Below are 23,642 nucleotides of genomic sequence, written 5' to 3'. Positions count from 1 at the left end.
CATTAGAAGGTTTAACACTAGGATAGGACTGGGTTGCTGCAGTCATTAGAAGGTTTAACACTAGGATAGGACTGGGTTGATGCAGTCATTAGAAGGTTTAACACTAGGATAGGACTGGGTTGCTGCAGTCATAAGAAGGTTTAACAATAGGATAGGACTGGGTTGATGCAGTCATTAGAAGGTTTAACAATAGGATAGGACTGGGTTGCTGCAGTCATTAGAAGGTTTAACACTAGGATAGGACTGGGTTGCTGCAGTCATTAGAAGGTTTAACACTAGGATAGGACTGGGTTGATGCAGTCATTAGAAGGTTTAACAATAGGATAGGAGTGAGTTAGGGGAGGTAGCAAGGTGAATGCTAGGATAGGATTGTGTTAGGGCCAGTGGCTGAATGCTAGGATAGGACTGTGTTGCTGGAGTTAATTAGCAGAGCCTAACGCTATGAAGTGACAGGCCTAATTTATCTCTAATAACTACAGTCGCTCATGACGTTCAAAATTAATCAGAAAACGTTTAGCAGCATCGCTTGTTGACAATATGGACAGTTCTATGCTTGTAGACAATATGGGCAGTTCTATGCTTGTAGACAATATGGACAGTTCTATGCTTGTAGACAATATGGGCAGTTCTATGCTTGTAGACAATATGGACAGTTCTATGCTTGTAGACAATATGGGCAGTTCTGTGCTTGTAGACAATAAGGACAGTTCTATGCTTGTAGACAATATTGACAGTTCTATGATTGTAGACAATATGGACAGTTCTATGCTTGTAGACAATATGGACAGTTCTATGCTTGTAGACAATATGGGCAGTTCTATGATTGTAGACAATATGGACAGTTCTATGCTTGTAGACAATATGGGCAGTTCTGTGCTTGTAGACAATAAGGACAGTTCTATGCTTGTAGACAATATGGACAGTTCTATGCTTGTAGACAATATGGGCAGTTCTATGCTTGTAGACAATATGGACAGTTCTATGCTTGTAGACAATATGGGCAGTTCTGTGCTTGTAGACAATAAGGACAGTTCTATGCTTGTAGACAATATTGACAGTTCTATGATTGTAGACAATATGGACAGTTCTATGCTTGTAGACAATATGGACAGTTCTATGCTTGTAGACAATATGGGCAGTTCTATGATTGTAGACAATATGGACAGTTCTATGCTTGTAGACAATGTGGGCAGTTCTGTGCTTGTAGACAATATGGACAGTTCTATGCTTGTAGACAATATGGACAGTTCTATGCTTGTAGACAATATGGGCAGTTCTATGATTGTAGACAATATGTACAGTTCTATGCTTGTAGACAATATGAGCAGTTCTATGATTGTAGACAATATGTACAGTTCTATGCTTGTAGACAATATGGGCAGTTCTGTGCTTGTAGACAATATGGACAGTTCTATGCTTGTAGACAATATGGGCAGTTCTTTGCTTGAAGACTGTATAGAATTATGTCTCAAGAATCCATCACGAGGCTCCCTTCTCCTGTGATACCTCAGCCAAGTGATAGCAGTAGCACGTTCGGAAGGTCCAGTTGTCTTCTGTAATGGAAGATTGTCAAATTGTTGAGCATGTTGGTCCATAAAAAATGTGTCTCCTCCATTGATTGGCTGTTGGTGATGGCACTGAAGAACACGCCGTGTCGGGCCCGGGGCCGTGAAGGGGAGCGAATTAAGGCCAGCTAGTAGATAAATCAGGGGGAATCAATCTTCACCACGACTTCTCTAAGAGAGATAAGAGTAATCCCTCGTGATTTCATTCAGTGCGTTCCTAGGAAAAACGGATTGGCTGTGACGTCACGCGCACAGCGCTGGTTTCCGCGTGACATAAAATAGCGGGGAGCTGGAGAAGTGGCGTCGCTGTCTGGAATTAATTTTCCGTCGGGCAGCGATATGGCGGGCTGACAGCTTTTGGTCAGGCTTCAGGTATCGCAAGCTCTGGAGGCAATCATGAGCGGAGCATCAGTACCAACATCTAGCATTGGCCGTCCTTTGTAGGTTTCATGACTCTGGCCTACCGTCCTTCTTAATACAAGCTTAGCTGGGCTGGTCATAGGCAGATACTGGCAGATACAGGCCGGCTGTATGACAGGCAGATACTGGCAGATACAGGCAGATACAGGCCGGCTGTATGATAGACAATATGACAGGCAGTGTTTCTTCCAGACTTTTTTCTCCGGGGGGGGGGGGGCACTTGAAATTTTCGGAGGGAGGGCGGTAAACTTTCTTCGGGGGGGGGGGGGCGGACACTGTTAAAAGTATATATTTTCTATATAAATTATATAAATTTCATTTCGTTCGGGGGGGGGGGCGGTAAAAAATTTCGGGGGTGGGGGGGCTTAGCCCCTCCGAAGAGATGCCTGGAAGAAACTCTGATGGCGGGCAGATACTGGCAGATAACGGGAAGATGTATGATACATCAAACAATATGACAGGCAGATACTGGCTAGCTGTATGATACATCAAATGTCTGTTCTCTGGTGTACACGAAATGTCTGTTCTCTAGTGTACACCAAATGTCTGCTCTCTGTTGTACACCAATGTCTGTTCTCTATGTACACGAAATGTCTGTTCTCTGTACACCAAATCTGTTCTCTGTTGTACACCAAATGTCTGTTCTCTGTACACCAAATCTGTTCTCTGGTGTACACCAAATGTCTGTTCTCTTGTGTACACGAAATGTCTGTTCTCTGGTGTACACCAAATGTCTGCTCTCTGTACACGAAATGTCTGTTCTCTAGTGTACACCAAATGTCTGCTCTCTGTTGTACACCAATGTCTGTTCTCTATGTACACCAAATGTCTGTTCTCTTGTGTACACGAAATGTCTGTTCTCTGGTGTACACCAAATGTCTGTTCTCTTGTGTACACCAAATGTCTGTTCTCTGGTGTACACCAAATGTCTGTTCTCTAGTGTACACCAAATGTCTGCTCTCTGTACACGAAATGTCTGTTCTCTAGTGTACACCAAATGTCTGTTCTCTAGTGTACACCAAATGTCTGTTCTCTGGTGTACACCAAATGTCTGTTCTCTAGTGTACACCAAATGTCTGTTCTCTAGTGTACACCAAATGTCTGTTCTCTGGTGTACACCAAATGTCTGTTCTCTGGTGTACACCAAATGTCTGTTCTCTGGTGTACACCAAATGTCTGTTCTCTGGTGTACACCAAATGTCTGTTCTCTGGTGTACACCAAATGTCTGTTCTCTGGTGTACACCAAATGTCTGTTCTCTAATGTACACCAAATGTCTGCTCTCTAGTGTACACCAAATGTCTGCTCTCTAGTGTACACGAAATGTCTGTTCTCTAGTGTACACCAAATGTCTGCTCTCTAGTGTACACGAAATGTCTGTTCTCTAGTGTACGCCAAATGTCTGTTCACTGGTGTTAATCAATGTAACCCTATGTGTAAATGTATGATTAAATATGTATAAATAGATATGTAAATCTATGTGTAAATATGTGTGTACATTCCAGCTTTAATCAGTGTGTAAATCTGTATGAATCAAAGGTGTGGGTATGTGTCAATCTAGGCTCCTTTATGTGTACATATGTGTGTTACATGAGTGTTTGTCTAAAGATTCAAGCGCAGATATTGGCAAAAGGCAGTCAAGCTGCCTAGATTAAACATGTTGAAAGCACTACCGAAAGACCTACTCATAACTGACTAATTAAGAAGGGGTGACTGGCTTTATAAATACATTATGAAAATGGGACCTTTTGACCGACACCGCTGACTGCCCGATCTCTGGTTAATCAAATTTGGGCATGGGAGGGGGTGGGACAACACTTTGCTGATTATTCCATTCCCATTTGTTGAGTTAATAAACGTGCATGAAAATGATGAGTTGATACAAACCACGTGATACCCGCAGTTTCTGGCCAATCAAAAAACGCCATTTGGACAATATTTAAGAGAAGGAAATAGAAAATATGGAAATCAATTTTATTTTGAGTTTGGGGATTTGAAACAGACATTAGGAAACAGATATGTGGCCAATCAAAATTACCCGGTGTATATTTCAGTGAAAGCTTCCATTTTAATTATCGCGCATAATGTGTCAATGATTTTTCCACTGTTTGTCCCGTCTTACAAATAAAACTCGACAGACAATATCTGGATGTACACGTCAACAACAAATCTATGCACATAGAGGCGCATAGACCCATTGGTTCTGGCCTCAGTGGATATAGAGGTCCATAATCCCATGGATATAGAAGGCTATATCATGTGGATACATTGCCCCCATAGACCCACAGATATAGAAACCCATGGACCCTGTATATTTAGACACATAGACCTGTGGATATAAAGACCCATAGACCTCTTGATATCAAAGACCCATAAACCTGATGATATAGACCCATAGACATGTGGATATAAAGACCCATAGACATGTGGATATAAAGACCCATAGACCTGTGGATATAAAGACCAATAGACCTGTGGATATAAAGACCCATAGACCTGATGATATAAAGACCCATAGACCTGATGATATAAAGACCCATAGACATTTGGATATAAAGACCGATAGAGCTGTGGATATAAAGACCCATAGACCTGTGGACATAAAGACCCATAGACCTGTGGATATAAAGACCAATAGACCTGTGGATATAAAGACCCATAGACCTGTGTATATAAAGACCAATAGACCTGTGAATATAAAGACCCATAGACCTGATGATATAAAGACCCATAGACCTGTTGATATAAAGACCCATAGACATGTGGATATAAAGACCCATAGACCTGTTGATATAAAGACCCATAGACATGTGGATATAAAGACCCATAAACCTGATGATATAAAGACCCATAGACATGTGGATATAAAGACACATAGACCTGATGATATAAAGACACATAGACCTGTTGATATAAAGAACCATAGACATGTGGATATAAAGACCCATAGACATGTGGATATAAAGACCCATAGACATGTGGATATAAAGAACCATAGACATGTGGATATAAAGACCCATAGACATGTGGATATAAAGACCCATAGACCTGTTGATATAAAGACACATAGGTCTGTGGATACATAGACCCGTGGATACCCAAAGCCTTTTGGTATATAAAGCCATAAACCTATAAATACCGAGGCCCATAGATCTGTTGCTACAGATTAAAGGAAATGCTTACAAATGTAGCAGCGCCATATTAATGAATGAAAGGAAACAGCCAATCAAATGTTTCCTACTCGGCCGTTATAAACGATCGTCGTGTATCGGGACGCTACATGTCAGCATGGGATGCAGCTTGCCCAGTCGATGGGAGGGGGTGATCCGGTGGGCCAGTGATGGTGGGGGGAGGGAGGGGGTGATCCGGTGGGCCAGTGATGGTGGGGGGGGGGAGCTGTGGGGTAACGTGTGGGCTACATGTCCACATTACTTGAGATAAATGAAACAGCTAAAAAAAGGATTCGCTCTCTCACACCCCGCTCCCCGTCCCTACCCCGTCACCCCCACCCCCTCCTACCCAGCCGTCACTACGTAAGCCTATTTTTTTTTATAGGCTCTTTTTTTTTCCCCACATCCGATTAAAAAAAAAATGATGGGCTTGAAAAATTGATCGTACAGAATTTTAATCAAACAACACAGGGGCGGATGCTTAGAATTGAGAGGGGAGGGGGGGGGGAGGTGAGTGGGTGGGTGGTCAGTATTCTAGAGTTTCTGTTTCACGAACAGCACCGATGCTCAGCTTGAATGTATGTCACGTGGGCTACTATCGTCTGACCAACATGTACATTGAAGACACGCTAATTATAAAATGATTGCTGTTAACCTTATGTTAAATCTCCGTGTGATCCGAAACACACACACAAATGTATGACATAAAAATTATAATAAATCATACAATGATATGGCGAATATTGAAATTTATATGTGAGAAATTTTGCCGGATGGCCGGATTTTTCATCAATTTCGTAATATCATTTTTTTTCTAAAATGATTATTTTATTATTGCAGCGTGAATCATCCAATGATTCCCCAATTAGCACAATAGGAAATAATGTTTTAATGAAATTTATGACGTATGTTCCTTTTAATGAAATTTATGACGTATGTTTCTTTTAATGAAATTTATGACGTATGTTTCTTTTAATGAAATTTATGACGTATGTTCCTTTTAATGAAATTTATGACGTATGTTCCTTTTAAAGAAATTGATGACGTATGTTCCTTTTAATGAAATTTACTGATGTAGCCCACTGAGCTAGACCTACTGAGGTAGACCTACTGCAGGTAGACCTACTGAGGTAGACCTACTGAGGTAGACCTACTGCAGGTAGACCTACTGAGGTAGGTACACCTACTGAGGTAGGTAGACCTACTGCAGGTAGACCTACTGAGGTAGGCCGAGGTAGACCTACTGAGGTAGACTTACTGAGCTAGACCTACTGAAGTAGACCTACTGAGGAAGACCTACTGAAACTTCATTTCTTTTATAAAAGCATTTACATATTTTAATTGTCCAATCCTTTCATTAAAGAAATGTTTTTTTCCTCTATTTCTTCAAATATTTTATCCCATGTTCTACTGTTGTGTCTTTACTTTTAGGTGTTCCCTCACCAAATGTCTCCAAATATTTTATCCCATGTTTTACTGTTGTGTCTTTACTTTTAGGTGTTCCCTCACCAAATGTCTCCAAATATTTTATCCCATGTTTTACTGTTGTGTCTTTACTTTTAGGTGTTCCCTCACCAAATGTCTCCAAATATTTTATCCCATGTTTTACTGTTGTGTCTTTACTTTTAGGTGTTCCCTCACCAAATGTCTCCAAATATTTTATCCCATGTTTTACTGTTGTGTCTTTACTTTTAGGTGTTCCCTCACCAAATGTCTCTACATATTTTATCCCATGTTTTACTGTTGTGTCTTTACTTTTAGGTGTTCCCTCACCAAATGTCTCCAAATATTTTATCCCATGTTTTACTGTTGTGTCTTTACTTTAAGGTGTTCCCTCACCAAATGTCTCCAAATATTTTATCTTACGTTTTACTGTTGTGTCTTTACTTTAAGGTGTTCCCTCACCAAATGTCTCTACATATTTTATCCCATGTTTTTCTGTTGTGTCTTTACTTTAAGGTGTTCCCTCACCAAATGTCTCCACATATTTTATCCCATGTTTTACTGTTGTGTCTTTACTTTAAGGTGTTCCCTCACCAAATGTCTCTACATATTTTATCCCATGTTTTACTGTTGTGTCTTTACTTTTAGGTGTTCCCTCACCAAATGTCTCCAAATATTTTATCCCATGTTTTACTGTTGTGTCTTTACTTTTAGGTGTTCCCTCACCAAATGTCTCTACATATTTTATCCCATGTTTTACTGTTGTGTCTTTACTTTAAGGTGTTCCCTCACCAAATGTCTCCAAATATTTTATCTTACGTTTTACTGTTGTGTCTTTACTTTAAGGTGTTCCCTCACCAAATGTCTCCAAATATTTTATCTTACGTTTTACTGTTGTGTCTTTACTTTAAGGTGTTCCCTCACCAAATGTCTCCAAATATTTTATCCCATGTTTTACTGTTGTGTCTTTACTTTTAGGTGTTCCCTCACCAAATGTCTCTACATATTTTATCCCATGTTTTACTGTTGTGTCTTTACTTTAAGGTGTTCCCTCACCAAATGTCTCCAAATATTTTATCTTACGTTTTACTGTTGTGTCTTTACTTTAAGGTGTTCCCTCACCAAATGTCTCCAAATATTTTATCTTACGTTTTACTGTTGTGTCTTTACTTTAAGGTGTTCCCTCACCTAATGTCTCCAAATATTTTATCTTACGTTTTACTGTTGTGTCTTTACTTTTAGGTGTTCCCCCACAAAATGTCTCCACATATTTTATCCCATGTTCTACTGTTGTGTCTTTACTTTTAGGTGTTCCCCCACAAAATGTCTCCACATATTTTATCCCATGTTTTACTGTTGTGTCTTTACTTTTAGGTGTTCCCTCACCAAATGTCTCTACATATTTTATCCCATGTTTTACTGTTGTGTCTTTACTTTAAGGTGTTCCCTCACCAAATGTCTCCAAATATTTTATCCCATGTTTTACTGTTGTGTCTTTACTTTTAGGTGTTCCCTCACCAAATGTCTCTACATATTTTATCCCATGTTTTACTGTTGTGTCTTTACTTTAAGGTGTTCCCTCACCAAATGTCTCTACATATTTTATCTTACGTTTTACTGTTGTGTCTTTACTTTAAGGTGTTCCCTCACCAAATGTCTCCAAATATTTTATCTTACGTTTTACTGTTGTGTCTTTACTTTAAGGTGTTCCCTCACCAAATGTCTCTACATATTTTATCTTACGTTTTACTGTTGTGTCTTTACTTTAAGGTGTTCCCTCACCAAATGTCTCCAAATATTTTATCCCATGTTTTACTGTTGTGTCTTTACTTTAAGGTGTTCCCTCACCAAATGTCTCTACATATTTTATCTTACGTTTTACTGTTGTGTCTTTACTTTAAGGTGTTCCCTCACCAAATGTCTCCAAATATTTTATCCCATGTTTTACTGTTGTGTCTTTACTTTAAGGTGTTCCCTCACCAAATGTCTCCAAATATTTTATCTTACGTTTTACTGTTGTGTCTTTACTTTAAGGTGTTCCCTCACCAAATGTCTCTACATATTTTATCTTACGTTTTACTGTTGTGTCTTTACTTTAAGGTGTTCCCTCACCAAATGTCTCTACATATTTTATCTTACGTTTTACTGTTGTGTCTTTACTTTAAGGTGTTCCCTCACCAAATGTCTCCAAATATTTTATCTTACGTTTTACTGTTGTGTCTTTACTTTAAGGTGTTCCCTCACCAAATGTCTCTACATATTTTATCCCATGTTTTACTGTTGTGTCTTTACTTTAAGGTGTTCCCTCACCAAATGTCTCCAAATATTTTATCCCATGTTTTACTGTTGTGTCTTTACTTTAAGGTGTTCCCTCACCAAATGTCTCTACATATTTTATCCCATGTTTTACTGTTGTGTCTTTACTTTTAGGTGTTCCCTTACCAAATGTCTCTACATATTTTATCCCATGTTTTACTGTTGTGTCTTTACTTTTAGGTGTTCCCTCACCAAATGTCTCCAAATATTTTATCTTACGTTTTACTGTTGTGTCTTTACTTTTAGGTGTTCCCTCACCAAATGTCTCCAAATATTGTATCCTATTGTTCTTTACTTTCAGGTGTACTGGGCACATTAAAACCCGTCATCGAATACACGTCAACAAACATCACCGTAGCGGAAGGTCGGACGGCCATCTTGCCATGTTCAGTGAGCAATTTAGGTCGTCATAAGGTAAAGGTAATTGCATGCGCTTACATTTCCTGTCACTCTGGCCGACAGTCACGTGTGAGGGTGACCTGTCCACGTCATCTTTTCTATCGCATATTTCTAGACATTTCCGGTTTCTCTCTTAGTAGCTAGATACACCTCTTTATGGTTCTTCGTAACACTGATATTTCTCTTTCCGCTACACCTCTAAGCTTATCTTTATATTTCTTATGGTGAGCTAATTTAAAAATAAAATATTAACAAACTTAGATTACATAAATTGAAGTAAAATGCTATTAAATGACAGTAAATATATGTTAAATGTAAGAATGATTTTAAATTTGTACCAACTAATTACTGTACTACTAAAAAATGTTACACAAGCTAGAACTAGCAATAATTTGAGTAATTGTCCCAAAATCATATTGTAATGATTTTGTAATTTTAGATATGAATAAAATGACTCTTTTCAATTTAAACAGCAAAGGGCCATCTGCTAATACTGTGGTATATATGCAGACAATCTGTTAATACTATGGTTAAAAGGTAATCAGCAAGAATAATAAAAAAACACATGTATGGTCAGCAGCAGATGTGGCTAACATGGAATGGACATCAAGCGCTGCCACTGTGATCAGAACTTTGTTTCGTTTTTTTTGTTTCAGACATGTTTTATGCCTTGCTGGTGTTACTTCCGCTTTGCCGATGTTACTTTCGCTTTCACTTTTCTAAATTTCCTGTTCAAATCTCCGTCGACTGTTTTAAACTTTGAGCTGGTTGCTCGGACTAGTTCTCACTGCAGCTGACCATCGCCCAGTCTGGCCCCAGTCAGCCTGCCAGTGGGAGCTGGTTCTGGCCCCAGTGGGAGCTGGTTCTGGCCCCAGTGGGAGCTGGTTCTAGACCCAGTCAGCCTGCCAGTGGGAGCTGGTTCTATCCATAGCATCCAATCTATTCGGTGTGCTGTTAGATCTCTGACTGCCACACATTTTCTATGCTCAGTGTGTGTTCTCTCATCACATTCTTTGCTCAATGTGTGTTCTCTCATCACATTCTATGCTCATTGTGTGTTCTCTCATCACATTCTATGCTCAATGTGTGTTCTCTCTTCACATTCTATGCTCAATGTGTGTTCTCTCATCACATTCTATGCTCAATGTGTGTTCTCTCTTCAACAACAGGAAATTTCACATTTGTTATAAACTGTACATTTGTTAGATTATTAAGTACAATAAGGACCTTTTGTTTTCATAATCTGGCCACGTTTATACTTTCTTCATACAACTTTCTACAATCGAAAATGTGTCGTTTAAGAAAATCTGTAATTAGATAAATATGTTTTAAATAAATAATTAGCAGCACTTTCTGAACCTCGTCGTTACACGCGTCAAATGTTTCAATCGGTCATTCACATCATGACTCACAAGTTGACTTCACATTATGACTCACAAGTTGACTTCACATCATGACTCACAAGTTGACTTCACATTATGACTCACAAGTTGACTTCACATCATGACTCACAAGTTGACTTCACATCATGACTCACAATCTATTTATCTAGATCAAATGTAAATAAAAGTTTATGTTGGGTGAATTTTTGTCACCTTCCCCCTGACTTAGACTATGTCACATGGTGTGACAAAGTCATCACCCTGCTGACTTAGACTAAGTCACATGGTGTGACCAAGTCATCTCCCTGTTGACTTGTTGACCATTGCTGCCTGTGCAGGTGGTGTGGGTGGACCAATGGGACACTGTGCTCACCTTCAACGACCAGCGGGTCATCGACGACATGCGGCTGAGCGTGCAGCACCGGAACGAGAGGGAGTGGAACCTGCAGCTGGACAAGGTCAAGCACTCGGACCAGGGCATGTACACCTGCCAGGTCAACACGGACCCCTCCATCTTCCACGGCGTCATGCTCTCGGTCGCTGGTCAGTCACGTCATCTTATCTGTCATGTGTCATCTGTCATGTGTCATCTGTCATGCTCTCGGTCGCTGGTCAGTCACGTCATCTTATGTCATGTGTCATCTGTCATGTGTCATCTGTCATGCTCTCGGTCGCTGGTCAGTCACGTCATCTCATCTGTCATGTGTCATCTGTCATGTCCAGGGTCGCTGGTCATGTCACGTCATCTTATGTCATGTCTCATTTGTCACGTCATGTTTCATCTGTCATGTGACGTCACGTCACGTCATGTCATGTCATATTACTACAAATATTTATTTCAGTGCCACCCAATATTGTGACATCATGTCATGTCATATTTATTTCAGTGCCACCCAATATTGTGACATCATGTCATGTCATATATTTATTTCAGTGCCACCCAATATTGTGACATCATGTCATGTCATATATTTATTTCAGTGCCACCCAATATTGTGACGCCAACCGAGGATGGCAGTATCACCGTCAGAGAGGGGGAGAAGGTCACGCTGACCTGCAACGCTACGGGGTTTCCCCGTCCTCTGGTCACGTGGTATCGTGTGCCGAGGTCGTACGGAGAGGAGAGAGCGAGTGAGTCATGCCGTGCCGACTCTAGTAAGAAAACTGTACCACTGTACCCTAAGCTGCACCGTCCAACGTGTTCTCTCTCAGCTCTGGCATTTTAGTTTACTCTCTTACAATTCTGTCCTTTTGCTTGCTACATTGTGATTGCTCAAAGTCTGCTTTGTATTTGACCTGTTATTTCTGTAACAAATCTTTCATTCTGCTTGCTCAAAGTCTGCTTTGTATTTGACCTGTTATTTCTGTAACAAATCTTTCATTCTGCTTGCTCTAAGTCTGCTTTGTATTTGACCTGTTATTTCTGTAACAAATCTTTCATTCTGCTTGCTCTAAGTCTGCTATGTATTTGACCTGTTATTTCTGTAACAAATCTTTCATTCTGCTTGCTCTAAGTCTGCTTTGTATTTGATCTGTTATTTCTGTAACAAATCTTTCATTCTGCTTGCTCTAAGTCTGCTTTGTATTTGACCTGTTATTTCTGTAACAAATCTTTCATTCTGCTTGCTCTAAGTCTGCTTTGTATTTGACCTGTTATTTCTGTAACAAATCTTTCATTCTGCTTGCTCTAAGTCTGCTTTGTATTTGACCTGTTATTTCTGTAACAAATCTTTCATTCTGCTTGCTCTAAGTCTGCTTTGTATTTGACCTGTTATTTCTGTAACAAATCTTTCATTCTGCTTGCCCAAAGTTTGATTTGTATTTGATTGGTTCGGTGACTGGTTGGTGCATCAAGCTCGTAGTTCTACTACATCAGATTAAGTGCTTCAAATTGAAAATGATTTTTTTTTACTTTACCAAATATGCATTTAGTGGGGTGGGGATTTAAATTGTTAACTTTTTTCACTGTTTACGGCTTGTTACAGAAATTGTTTTGTTTGTATCAACTTATCAAGATTTCCTTCCAATCAAAAGACTCACAAATGTATAGTTTTAAAAGGGTATCTATTGAAAAGTTGCTTTTCACTGTTCTTTGCCTTTTATCACGCTTTTCTTACTGTCAGTAGCAGGCCGTTTTTTAAAACAAAACCTGTCTGAGGAGATTTGTTTCTACCTTCCCCCGCCCCTTCAGAATGTAAAGAAAATCAGTGTCATCAAATAGCACCGATACAGCCAGTTGCAACTTCGATGTGTATTTTATTTTTCCGCGAACTTCATAGGTCGCTATTCTTCGTATCTCAAATTTCAAAACAGCTAAATCGAAAGTTCATATCTAAAATTTGTATTCGTATGTCTACCACTGTTATTCTCGTAGACTGCTAGGTTTTTAAACGAGATCTTGATGGTTTGGTACATCATCTCGTAGACTGCTAGGTTTTTACACTAGATCTTGATTATTTGGTTCATCATCTCGTTGACTATGCTAGGTTTTTAAACTAGATCTTGATGGTTTGGTACATCATCTCGTAGACTATGCTAGGTTTTTACACTAGATCTTGATTATTTGGTACATCATCTCGTAGACTATGCTAGGTTTTTAAACTAGATCTTGATGGTTTGGTACATCATCTCGTAGACTATTGCTAGGTTTTTAAACTAGATCTTGATGGTTTGGTACATCATCTCGTAGACTATGCTAGGTTTTTAAACTAGATCTTGATGGTTTGGTACATCATCTCGTAGACTATTGCTAGGTTTATAAACGTGATCTTGATTATTTGGTACATCATCTCGTAGACTATTGCTAGGTTTTTAAACTAGATCTTGATGGTTTGGTACATCATCTCGTAGACTATTGCTAGGTTTTTAAACTAGATCTTGATGGTTTGGTACATCATCTCGTAGACTATTGCTAGATTTATAAACGTGATCTTGATTATTTGGTACATCATCTCGTAGACTATTGCTAGGTTTTTAAACTAGATCTTGATGGTTTGGTACATCATCTCGTAGACTATTGCTAGATTTATAAACGTGATCTTGATTATTTGGTACATCATCTCGTAGACTATTGCTAGGTTTTTAAACTAGATCTTGATGGTTTGGTACATCATCTCGTAGACTATGGCTAGGTTTTTAAATGAGATCTTGATGGTTTGGTACATCATCTCGTAGACTATGCTAGGTTTTTAAACTAGATCTTGATGGTTTGGTACATCATCTCGTAGACTATGCTAGGTTTTTAAACTAGATCTTGATGGTTTGGTACATCATCTCGTAGACTATTGCTAGATTTATAAACGTGATCTTGATTATTTGGTACATCATCTCGTAGACTATTGCTAGGTTTTTAAATGAGATCTTGATGGTTTGGTACATCATCTCGTAGACTATGGCTAGGTTTTTAAATGAGATCTTGATGGTTTGGTACATCATCTCGTAGACTATGCTAGGTTTTTAAACTAGATCTTGATGGTTTGATACATCATCTCGTAGACTATTGCTAGGTTTTTAAACAAGATCTTGATGGTTTGGTACATCATCTCGTAGACTATTGCTAGGTTTTTAAACGAGATCTTGATGGTTTGGTACATCATCTCGTAGACTATTGCTAGGTTTTTAAACGAGATCTTGATGGTTTGGTACATCATCTCGTAGACTATTGCTAGGTTTTTAAACGAGATCTTGATGGTTTGGTACATCATCTCGTAGACTATTGCTAGGTTTTTAAACTAGATCTTGATGGTTTGGTACATCATCTCGTAGACTATTGCTAGGTTTTTAAACGAGATCTTGATGGTTTGGCCAGTAGCTTCTGGTGGGTGGAGCAGGTGGTACCTATGACCTACAGTACGTATGTGCCAATATGTGCTTCTTAGTTTTGTTTTGTATGTGACATTTTGTTGCTGCTTAATTTATTTTTTTTAATTTTGTTGATGGACTTTTTGACGGCTTTAATTGCTGTTCTTGCATGTTTTACCTGCACACATTTAGTAAATTTGTAATTTTTAAAATATTTTTTTATATATAGTCGTGGCAATTTTATTGTATCGCCGTTTAAATCTTGTATTTATACATGACCGTAGCATTTTCATTGTATCGCCTTTTAAAAATTGACATCACGGTAGCTTCACTCAGAACAGCAGAGTTTCTTCCAGGCATCTCTTCGGGGGGGGGGGGGGGGGGGGGCGAAAATCTCTCCCCCCCCCCCCCCCAACGAAATGAAATTTATATAATTTATATAGAAAATATATACTTTTAACAGTGTCCGCCCCCCCCCCCCCGAAGAAAGTCTACCGCCCCCCCCCCCCCCGAAAATTTCAAGTGCCCCCCCACCCCCCCGGAGAAAAAAGTCTGGAAGAAACACTGCAGAACAGACGCGAGCTTATCACATACACTCATAAATATATAAATAAATACATATACACAGACATACATATACACAGATATCGAGAGAGGAAAGAAAGAGAGAAACAAAACATATTAACACACACACACACAAACACACACACAAGTTTATACACATTGAAAAAGTACGAACCAACCGCTGACTTGTGTTTTGAACTTTGTCCTGTGTCTGGGTAACCTTGAGTACCCGCACCGAAGGTCAAGAAGACACATGTGATTCCCGCCCCCCCCCCCCCCCCACCGAAGGTCAAGAAGACACGTGTGATGATCCCCCCCCCCTCCCCCACACCTACCGATAGATTTCTAAACTGTTTTGTTATTTGGTCATGAGAATAAAACATTGGTTGGCATAATTAATCATTTATAAATGTGTATATGTAATGTTGTTTTTAAATAAATGTGAGAGATTTGAATGTAATATTTATTGCTTGCAGCTAATAAACCATCACTTCCTTTACTTTGCTGCTGTAACCAGCTAGCACTGCTCTAGCTAGCACTGCTCTAGCTAGCACTGCTCTAGCTAGCACTGCTCTAGGTAGCAGTAACTAGAGCCAGTCTTTCTTCTAGACTTTTTTTCTCCGAAGGGGGGGGGGGGATAAATTTTCCGTAGGGCGGACACTGATAAAAGTATACATGTTCTATTTAATTTCAATTTCGTTCGGGGGGGGGGGGGGGCGGTAGACTTCCTTCGTAGAGTCCCTCCCCCAAGAGATGTCTGGAAGAAACTCTGACTAAAGCAAGCATTAACTCTAGCTAGCGCAGCCAACAAATATTTCTGTTTAAAGCATCCTCGAACTCATTGCCCTAAATTTATTTCTTGAAAAATACCAATTATCTTTTTATTTCATTTACAGAATGCCGTATCTAATTAACAAAAAAAAAAAAGTCGAAAGGATTTTAAAAAACCGCGAAAATTTATGAGTGAGCGTGTGAGTGGGGAGCTTGGCTGGTGTTTTTGTGCATGCCACTACCCTAAATTAGCCTCGCATTTGTCAGCAGCTAACTGGTTTATTGGTAGCTAGTCAAACGTGGCCTGGCTTCAATTGAAGATAATAACAGCCATTTTAATAACAACCATCTTACAATGTGACCTTTGTGTTAACACACGGATGTGTTAAAATACAATTGTTACATTCATATAGCAACACACGGGAGTGTTAAATACAATTGTTACATTCATATAGCAACACACGGAAGTGTTAACATACAATTGTTACATTCATATAGCAACACACGGAAGTGTTAACATACAATAGTTACATTCTTGAAGACGTACACGTATGTGTTAACATTACCCTCTAGTCTCTAAGACTAAACCAAAACTAGGCCACTAGTTGACCACAAGTTTCCATCTCTTGTTATTAACTGGCCATCCTCTGTATGTCAGAGATTGGAAACAGCGGTGAGATACTGGTCATCCACAACGTGACACGGTCGTGTGGGGGGCCATACGAGTGTGAGGCTGACAACACGGTCCCCCCTAGCATGAAGCGGACCACGGTGGTTAAAGTCAAATGTAAGTCAAATTGTCAAAATTCTTTGTCTACTTATCTTTCAATGGTATTAATCGTGTCAATGTAAATAAACCTGTTGACGTAAATGATATTGTCAACATTTGTAAACTTGCGACATTAATTAATCGTTTCCATGTAATTTTTTATGGCCTTTCTAGTTTTCTGTCAATGTAAGTAAACTTGTCAATGTAAGTAAACGTGTCAACGTGCCAATAAATAGATAGTTTCCCTAAGCTAAGTGTGTGTATGCTGTCCTAGTTCAGCCAGAAGTCAACGTTGCCAACAAAAGGTTAAGCCAGTACATTGGCAAGGACACCATCTTGGAGTGTTTTGTCAACGGGTACCCTCAGGCCACGGCGGCATGGAAGTTTGGCTCTAAGCAACTCAGTACATCAAATAAGTATAAGGTCAGCTCCTTACATCATCATAAGGTCATTTGTCCACATCATCATTAGGTCAGCTGTCTACATCCTCAATACATTATTAGGTCATTTGTCTACATCCTCAATACATCATTAGGTCATTTGTCTACATCCTCAATACATCATTAGGTCAGCTGTCTACATCCTCAATACATTATTAGGTCATTTGTCTACATCCTCAATACATCATTAGGTCATTTGTCTACATCCTCAGTACATCATTAGGTCAGCTGTCTACATCCTCAATACATCATTAGGTCAGCTGTCTACATCCTCAGTACATCATTAGGTCATTTGTCTATATCCTCAGTACATCATTAGGTCAGCTGTCTACATCCTCAATACATTATTAGGTCATTTGTCTACATCCTCAATACATCATTAGGTCATTTGTCTACATCCTCAGTACATCATTAGGTCAGCTGTCTACATCCTCAATACATCATTAGGTCAGCTGTCTACATCCTCAGTACATCATTAGGTCATTTGTCTACATCCTCAATACATCATTAGGTCATTTGTCTACATCCTCAATACATTATTAGGTCAGCTATCTACATCCTCAATACATCATTAGGTCAGCTGTCTACATCCTCAATACATCATTAGGTCATTAGTCTACATCCTCAGTACATCATTAGGTCAGCTATCTACATCCTCAGTACATCATTAGGTCAGCTATCTACATCCTCATTACATCATTAGGTCAGCTGTCTATATCCTCAGTACATCATTAGGTCAGCTGTCTACATCCTAAATACATCATTAGGTCAGCTGTCTACATCCTCAATACATCATTAGGTCATTTGTCTACATCCTCAATACATCATTAGGTCATTTGTCTACATCCTCAATACATCATTAGGTCAGCTGTCTACATCCTCAATACATCATTATGTCATTTGTCTACATCCTCAATACATCATAAGGTCAGCTATATACATCCTCAGCACATCATTAGGTCAGCTATATACATCCTCAATACATCATTACGTCATTTGTCTACATCCTCAATACATCATTAGGTCAGCTGTCTACATTCTTATGTTCATTCTCCCTGGGCTATCTAACCGCCATGTTTTAAAGATGACGTAATAACCAGCAATCTGTTGGATGTTCACACTTTTGTAACATCATAAGACGAATATAATTCAAAAATAGTTTTGGGAAGCATAATTGGATGTGTTTACAGTGGTTTTACAAGACACCTTCTTCTTTCACTTGAACAATTATTTTTCTTGCACTTCTCAGTTAGAATTAGATTATGCTGTTGAAGATGAAAGCAAACTGACCTTGACAGTGACAATAAAAGACATCGAACCCTCGGACTTTGGTGAATATGTGTGTTTCGCTTCCAATGACATGGGGGAGGCTAGTGACGTCATGCATTTACTCGGTGAGTACTGCATTGATCGTGTATAACGTTTTTTTTTTCATGGATATTAATCAATTATGTTAGCTGTTTATTTTTTTATATAGATGTCAGTGTAATTTCATACTTGATGTTGGACTAAATCATTCATTCTCTCACTTGGTTTTGATGTTAGTATCAAATCTGGAAAACCAATCTAAAATAAAGGGGGGAGGTGATTCTCTTTTGTGAAATTTCACATTCAACTGCCTTAGCAACTTTCTAATACATGCCACTGTCTTTCTACCACAGAATACAAAGAAAAGACAAAAAAACCGACCGAGCCGCCCCCACCCACAACAAAGTCTATCACGACCACTGTGAACCAGTACATCATGCAGAAATCTTACCCACCTACTTTTTTACCTAATCAGGTTTTTACATTTATTAACTTATTATTTATCCATCATTCCCCCACCCCCGACCTTATAACCAGAGTTTCTTTCAGACATCTCTTCGGACGACGGAGCCTCCCCCGCCCATCTCCCGCAGAAAGTCTAAGTCTACCGTCCCCCCCCCCCCCCCCCCCCCCGGAAATTTCAAGGGCTCCCGGAGAAAAAAAGTCTGAATGAAACACTGCTTTTTACCTAATCAGCCACTAGTTTGTTGAGATAATGACCTGTGACCCCACTAGTGTGACCCCACTAGTTTGTTAACAGAATGACCTGTGACCCCACTAGTTTGTTAACAGAATGACCTGTGACCCCACTAGTTTGCTAACAGAATGACCTGTGACCCAACTAGTTTGTCAAAAGAATGACCTGTGACCCCACTAGTTTGCTAACAGAACGACCTGTGACCCCACTAGTGTGACCCCACTAGTTTGTTAACAGAATGACCTGTGACCCCACTAGTTTGTTAACAGAATGACCTGTGACCCCACTAGTTTGTCAAAAGAATGACCTGTGACCCCACTAGTTTGTTAACAGAATGACCTTTGACCCCACTAGTTTGTTAACAGAATGACCTGTGACCCCACTACTTTGTTAAGAGAATGACCTGTGACCCCACTAGTTTGTCAACAGAATGACCTGTGACCCCACTAGTTTGTTAAGAGAATGACCTGTGACCCCACTAGTTTGTTAAGAGAATGACCTGTGACCCCACTAGTTTGTTAAGAGAATGACCTGTGACCCCACTAGTGTGACCCCACTAGTTTGTTAAGAGAATGACCTATGACCCCACTAGTTTGTTAACAGAATGACCTGTGACCCCACTAGTTTGTTAAGAGAATGACCTGTGACCCCCCTAGTTTGTTAAGAGAATGACCTGTGACCCCACTAGTGTTACCCCACTAGTTTGTTAAGAGAATGACCTATGACCCCACTAGTTTGTTAACAGAATGACCTGTGACCCCACTAGTTTGTTACGAGAATGACCTGTGACCCCACTAGTTTGTTAAGAGAATGACCTGTGACCCCACTAGTGTGACCCCACTAGTTTGTTAAGAGAATGACCTATGACCCCACTAGTTTGTTAACAGAATGACCTGTGACCCCACTAGTTTGTAAAGAGAATGACCTGTGACCCCACTAGTTTGTCAACAGAATGACCTGTGACCCCACTAGTTTGTTAAGAGAATGACCTGTGACCCCACTAGTTTGTCAACAGAATGACCTGTGACCCCACTAGTTTGTTAAGAGAATGACCTGTGACCCCACTAGTTTGTTAAGAGAATGACCTGTGACCCCACTAGTTTGTTAACATTACGACCTGTGACCCCACTAGTTTGTTAAGAGAATGACCTGTGACCCCACTAGTTTGTTAAGAGAATGACCTGTGACCCCACTAGTGTGACCCCACTAGTTTGTTAAGAGAATGACCTATGACCCCACTAGTTTGTTAACAGAATGACCTGTGACCCCACTAGTTTGTTAAGAGAATGACCTGTGACCCCACTAGTTTGTCAACAGAATGACCTGTGACCCCACTAGTTTGTTAAGAGAATGACCTGTGACCCCACTAGTTTGTCAACAGAATGACCTGTGACCCCACTAGTTTGTTAAGAGAATGACCTGTGACCCCACTAGTTTGTTAAGAGAATGACCTGTGACCCCACTAGTTTGTTAACATAACGACCTGTGACCCCACTAGTTTGTTAAGAGAATGACCTGTGACCCCACTAGTTTGTTAAGAGAATAACCTGTGACCCCACTAGTGTTACCCCACTAGTTTGTTAAGAGAATGACCTGTGACCGCACTAGTTTGCTAACAGAATGACCTGTGACCCCACTAGTTTGCTAACAGAATGACCTGTGACCCCACTAGTTTGTTAAGAGAATGACCTGTGACCCTACTAGTTTGTTAACAGAATGACCTGTGACCCCACTAGTTTGTTAACAGAATGACCTGTGACCCCACTAGTTTGTTAAGAGAATGACCTGTGACCCCACTAGTTTGCTAACAGAATGACCTGTGACCCCACTAGTTTGCTAACAGAATGACCTGTGACCCCACTAGTTTGTTAAGAGAATGACCTGTGACCCTACTAGTTTGCTAACAGAATGACCTGTGACCCCACTAGTTTGTTAACAGAATGACCTGTGACCCCACTAGTTTGTTAAGAGAATGACCTGTGACCCCACTAGTTTGCTAACAGAATGACCTGTGACCCCACTAGTTAATTAAGGGAATGACCTGTGACCCCACTAGTGTGTTAACAGAATGACCTGTGACCCCACTAGTTTGTTAAGAGAATGACCTGTGACCCCACTAGTTTGCTAACAGAATGACCTGTGACCCCACTAGTTTGTTAAGGGAATGACCTGTGACCCCACTAGTTTGTTAACAGAATAACCTGTGACCCCACTAGTTTGTTAACAGAATGACCTGTGACCCCACTAGTTTGTTAACAGAATGACCTGTGACCCCACTAGTTTGTTAACAGAATGACCTGTGACCCCCACTAGTTTGTTAACAGAATGACCTGTGACCCCCACTAGTTTGTTAACAGAATGACCTGTGACCCCACTAGTTTGTTAACAGAATGACCTGTGACCCCCACTAGTTTGTTAACAGAATGACCTGTGACCCCACCTTGTACCTTTGATCTCCAGAATTACGCCCCTAAGCCCCAGGGTAGACAGGGCGTAGGCGCGAGTCCCATCATAACAAAAGATACCGGTCGATCAAAACACGAGTCAGATGAATCTTCAGGTGAGTTGTGTTTAAGACAGGTGAATCTTGTGTTTAAGTCAGGTGAGTTGTGTTTAAGTCAGGTGAGTTGTATCTAAGTCAGGTAAGTCGTGTGAAAAATACTTCCAAAAACATAAAATTGAGTATGATAATGTGATTTGACGCTAAGCAGGGTTGGTAGTGTGTCTCAAAATGCAAGCTTTTATTTAGCTTGCTTCCTCGTGGATTGAAACTGGCGAGCGAAATTTCGATATCAAATAAAAATGTGTGGGTCGCTTTTTAAATTCTAGGGAAGTTATATAATACATAATATAGCAACCCTTGCTTGTCTTTTTTAGTTATTTAAATAGTAATTTATTATTATAGATTTAAAGAAAATCATTCATTTTCTCATTTTAAGTGCATTGAGATACAAAAGCTTGTTATTAAAACGTTTTTTATGCTTTTTGTATTTGTTTTTGCAATAGAGGTAATGAATATTAGATTTGTCAGCTGTTAGCTCATTTCATTTTTTTTCATGCAAGGGGGTTAACTCATGAAATTATGAGAACATCTATAGTTACTCCCCTTTGACCACATGAAACAAGGGCGGCAATTTATAATTCTTTTACTTGTATACTAGTAAATTGTTATCGGTGAATTTCTTTTAATGGTTATTGTATATTATTAGTGTATTGAGTAATCGTTAAATGGTATGTTTGTGTAGCTGTAAAACTCAAATTTTTCTTAGGGAAATTGATTTATAGTGTATCTTTAAAATTGCTATAATGTTTATCAGTAATATTGATACTGTATATTGGTGAAATTGATATATAGTAAATATCAGTAAATAAAACTGAAAATCGTTATTTAAACGTAACGTTAAAAAAATAGCATATGTCATAAATTGTAATGGAATATAATTAGAAATAGGCCGTTGTTTTAACTGGAATGGTATTTGTTCAAACGTAGTTATAAAATGTATGAAAATTTCAGTTTATAAACCATATGTATTTAGAAAGTCATCAGTTTTAAAGCCGTATGTTTTGACAGACTTTTATTTCTTTTATCTACAGGAGACAGGAACGCAAGCCCAAGTGTTTGCCAGTTTTTCCTTTATTTTATGTGTGCATATTTTTTTTCATTTGTTTAGGTGGATATGTCTTACCTGTGGATATTAATAACTTTATGGCAGAATGGTGTGCATTTGTTTGTGTAAGTAGCTAAACGTCCCATCAGAACAAAAGGTCAGTTGGCCAGACAATGTTGGGCTATCTGCCCATCTGGTCAGTTAGCCAGACAATGTTGGGCTATCTGCCCACCTGGTCAGTTAGCCAGACAATGTTGGGCTATCTGCCCACCTGGTCAGTTAGCCAGACAATGTTGGGCTATCTGCCCACCTGGTCAGTTAGCCAGACAATGTTGGGCTATCTGCCCACCTGGTCAGTTGGCCAGACAATGTTGGGCTATCTGCCCACCTGGTCAGTTGGCCAGACAATGTTGGGCCCACCTGGTCAGTTAGCCAGACAATGTTGGGCTATCTGCCCACCTGGTCAGTTGGCCAGACAATGTTGGGCCCACCTGGTCAGTTAGCCAGACAATGTTGGGCTATCTGCCCACCTGGTCAGTTAGCCAGACAATGTTGGGCTATCTGCCCACCTGGTCAGTTAGCCAGACAATGTTGGGCTATCTGCCCACCTGGTCAGTTGGCCAGACAATGTTGGGCTATCTGCCCACCTGGTCAGTTGGCCAGACAATGTTGGGCTATCTGCCCACCTGGTCAGTTAGCCAGACAATGTTGGGCTATCTGCCCACCTGGTCAGTTAGCCAGACAATGTTGGGCTATCTGCCCACCTGGTCAGTTAGCCAGACAATGTTGGGCTATCTGCCCACCTGGTCAGTTAGCCAGACAATGTTGGGCTATCTGCCCACCTGGTCAGTTAGCCAGACAATGTTGGGCTATCTGCCCATCCGATGACATATCCATCTTTAGCCAGATTGAAATGGGCGGTGGTTAAAAGATTCTACACTTTGATAACAAAATATTTTGGTGTTTCCAATTCTAAACATATTACAAGGA

The 23,642-nt window shown here is 39.8% G+C and overlaps 1 protein-coding gene across 3 annotated transcripts in view; it reads left to right on the top strand.

The window, feature by feature from the left end:
• LOC131955284 (lachesin) overlaps positions 1-22,892 on the top strand; it is an 82,976-nt gene extending 60,084 nt beyond the window's left edge. The window contains exons 3-11 of one of the 3 annotated variants that reach the window (XM_059319339.1): positions 9,215-9,327; positions 11,033-11,237; positions 11,676-11,849; positions 16,489-16,617; positions 16,874-17,022; positions 18,289-18,433; positions 18,701-18,822; positions 21,505-21,604; positions 22,639-22,892. In XM_059319339.1, coding sequence (XP_059175322.1) covers positions 9,215-9,327; positions 11,033-11,237; positions 11,676-11,849; positions 16,489-16,617; positions 16,874-17,022; positions 18,289-18,433; positions 18,701-18,822; positions 21,505-21,604; positions 22,639-22,715 — 1,214 coding nt within the window. In that variant the 3' untranslated portion in view covers positions 22,716-22,892. Of the gene's footprint in view, positions 1-9,214; positions 9,334-11,032; positions 11,238-11,675; positions 11,850-16,488; positions 16,618-16,873; positions 17,023-18,288; positions 18,434-18,700; positions 18,823-21,504; positions 21,605-22,638 lie in introns of all 3 variants that reach the window. The other 2 variants (XM_059319340.1, XM_059319338.1) reach the window with 2 other exon arrangements.
• The last annotated feature ends 750 nt before the right edge of the window (positions 22,893-23,642 follow it).

Source organism: Physella acuta, unplaced genomic scaffold (genome assembly GCF_028476545.2).
Source record: "Physella acuta isolate Inbredline_101_S28 unplaced genomic scaffold, ASM2847654v3 ptg001062l, whole genome shotgun sequence".
Classification (NCBI taxonomy): Eukaryota; Metazoa; Mollusca; class Gastropoda; family Physidae; genus Physella; species Physella acuta.
The sequence above is the reverse complement of the archived record's forward strand: the minus strand, read 5'-3'. Positions and strand labels throughout refer to the sequence as shown.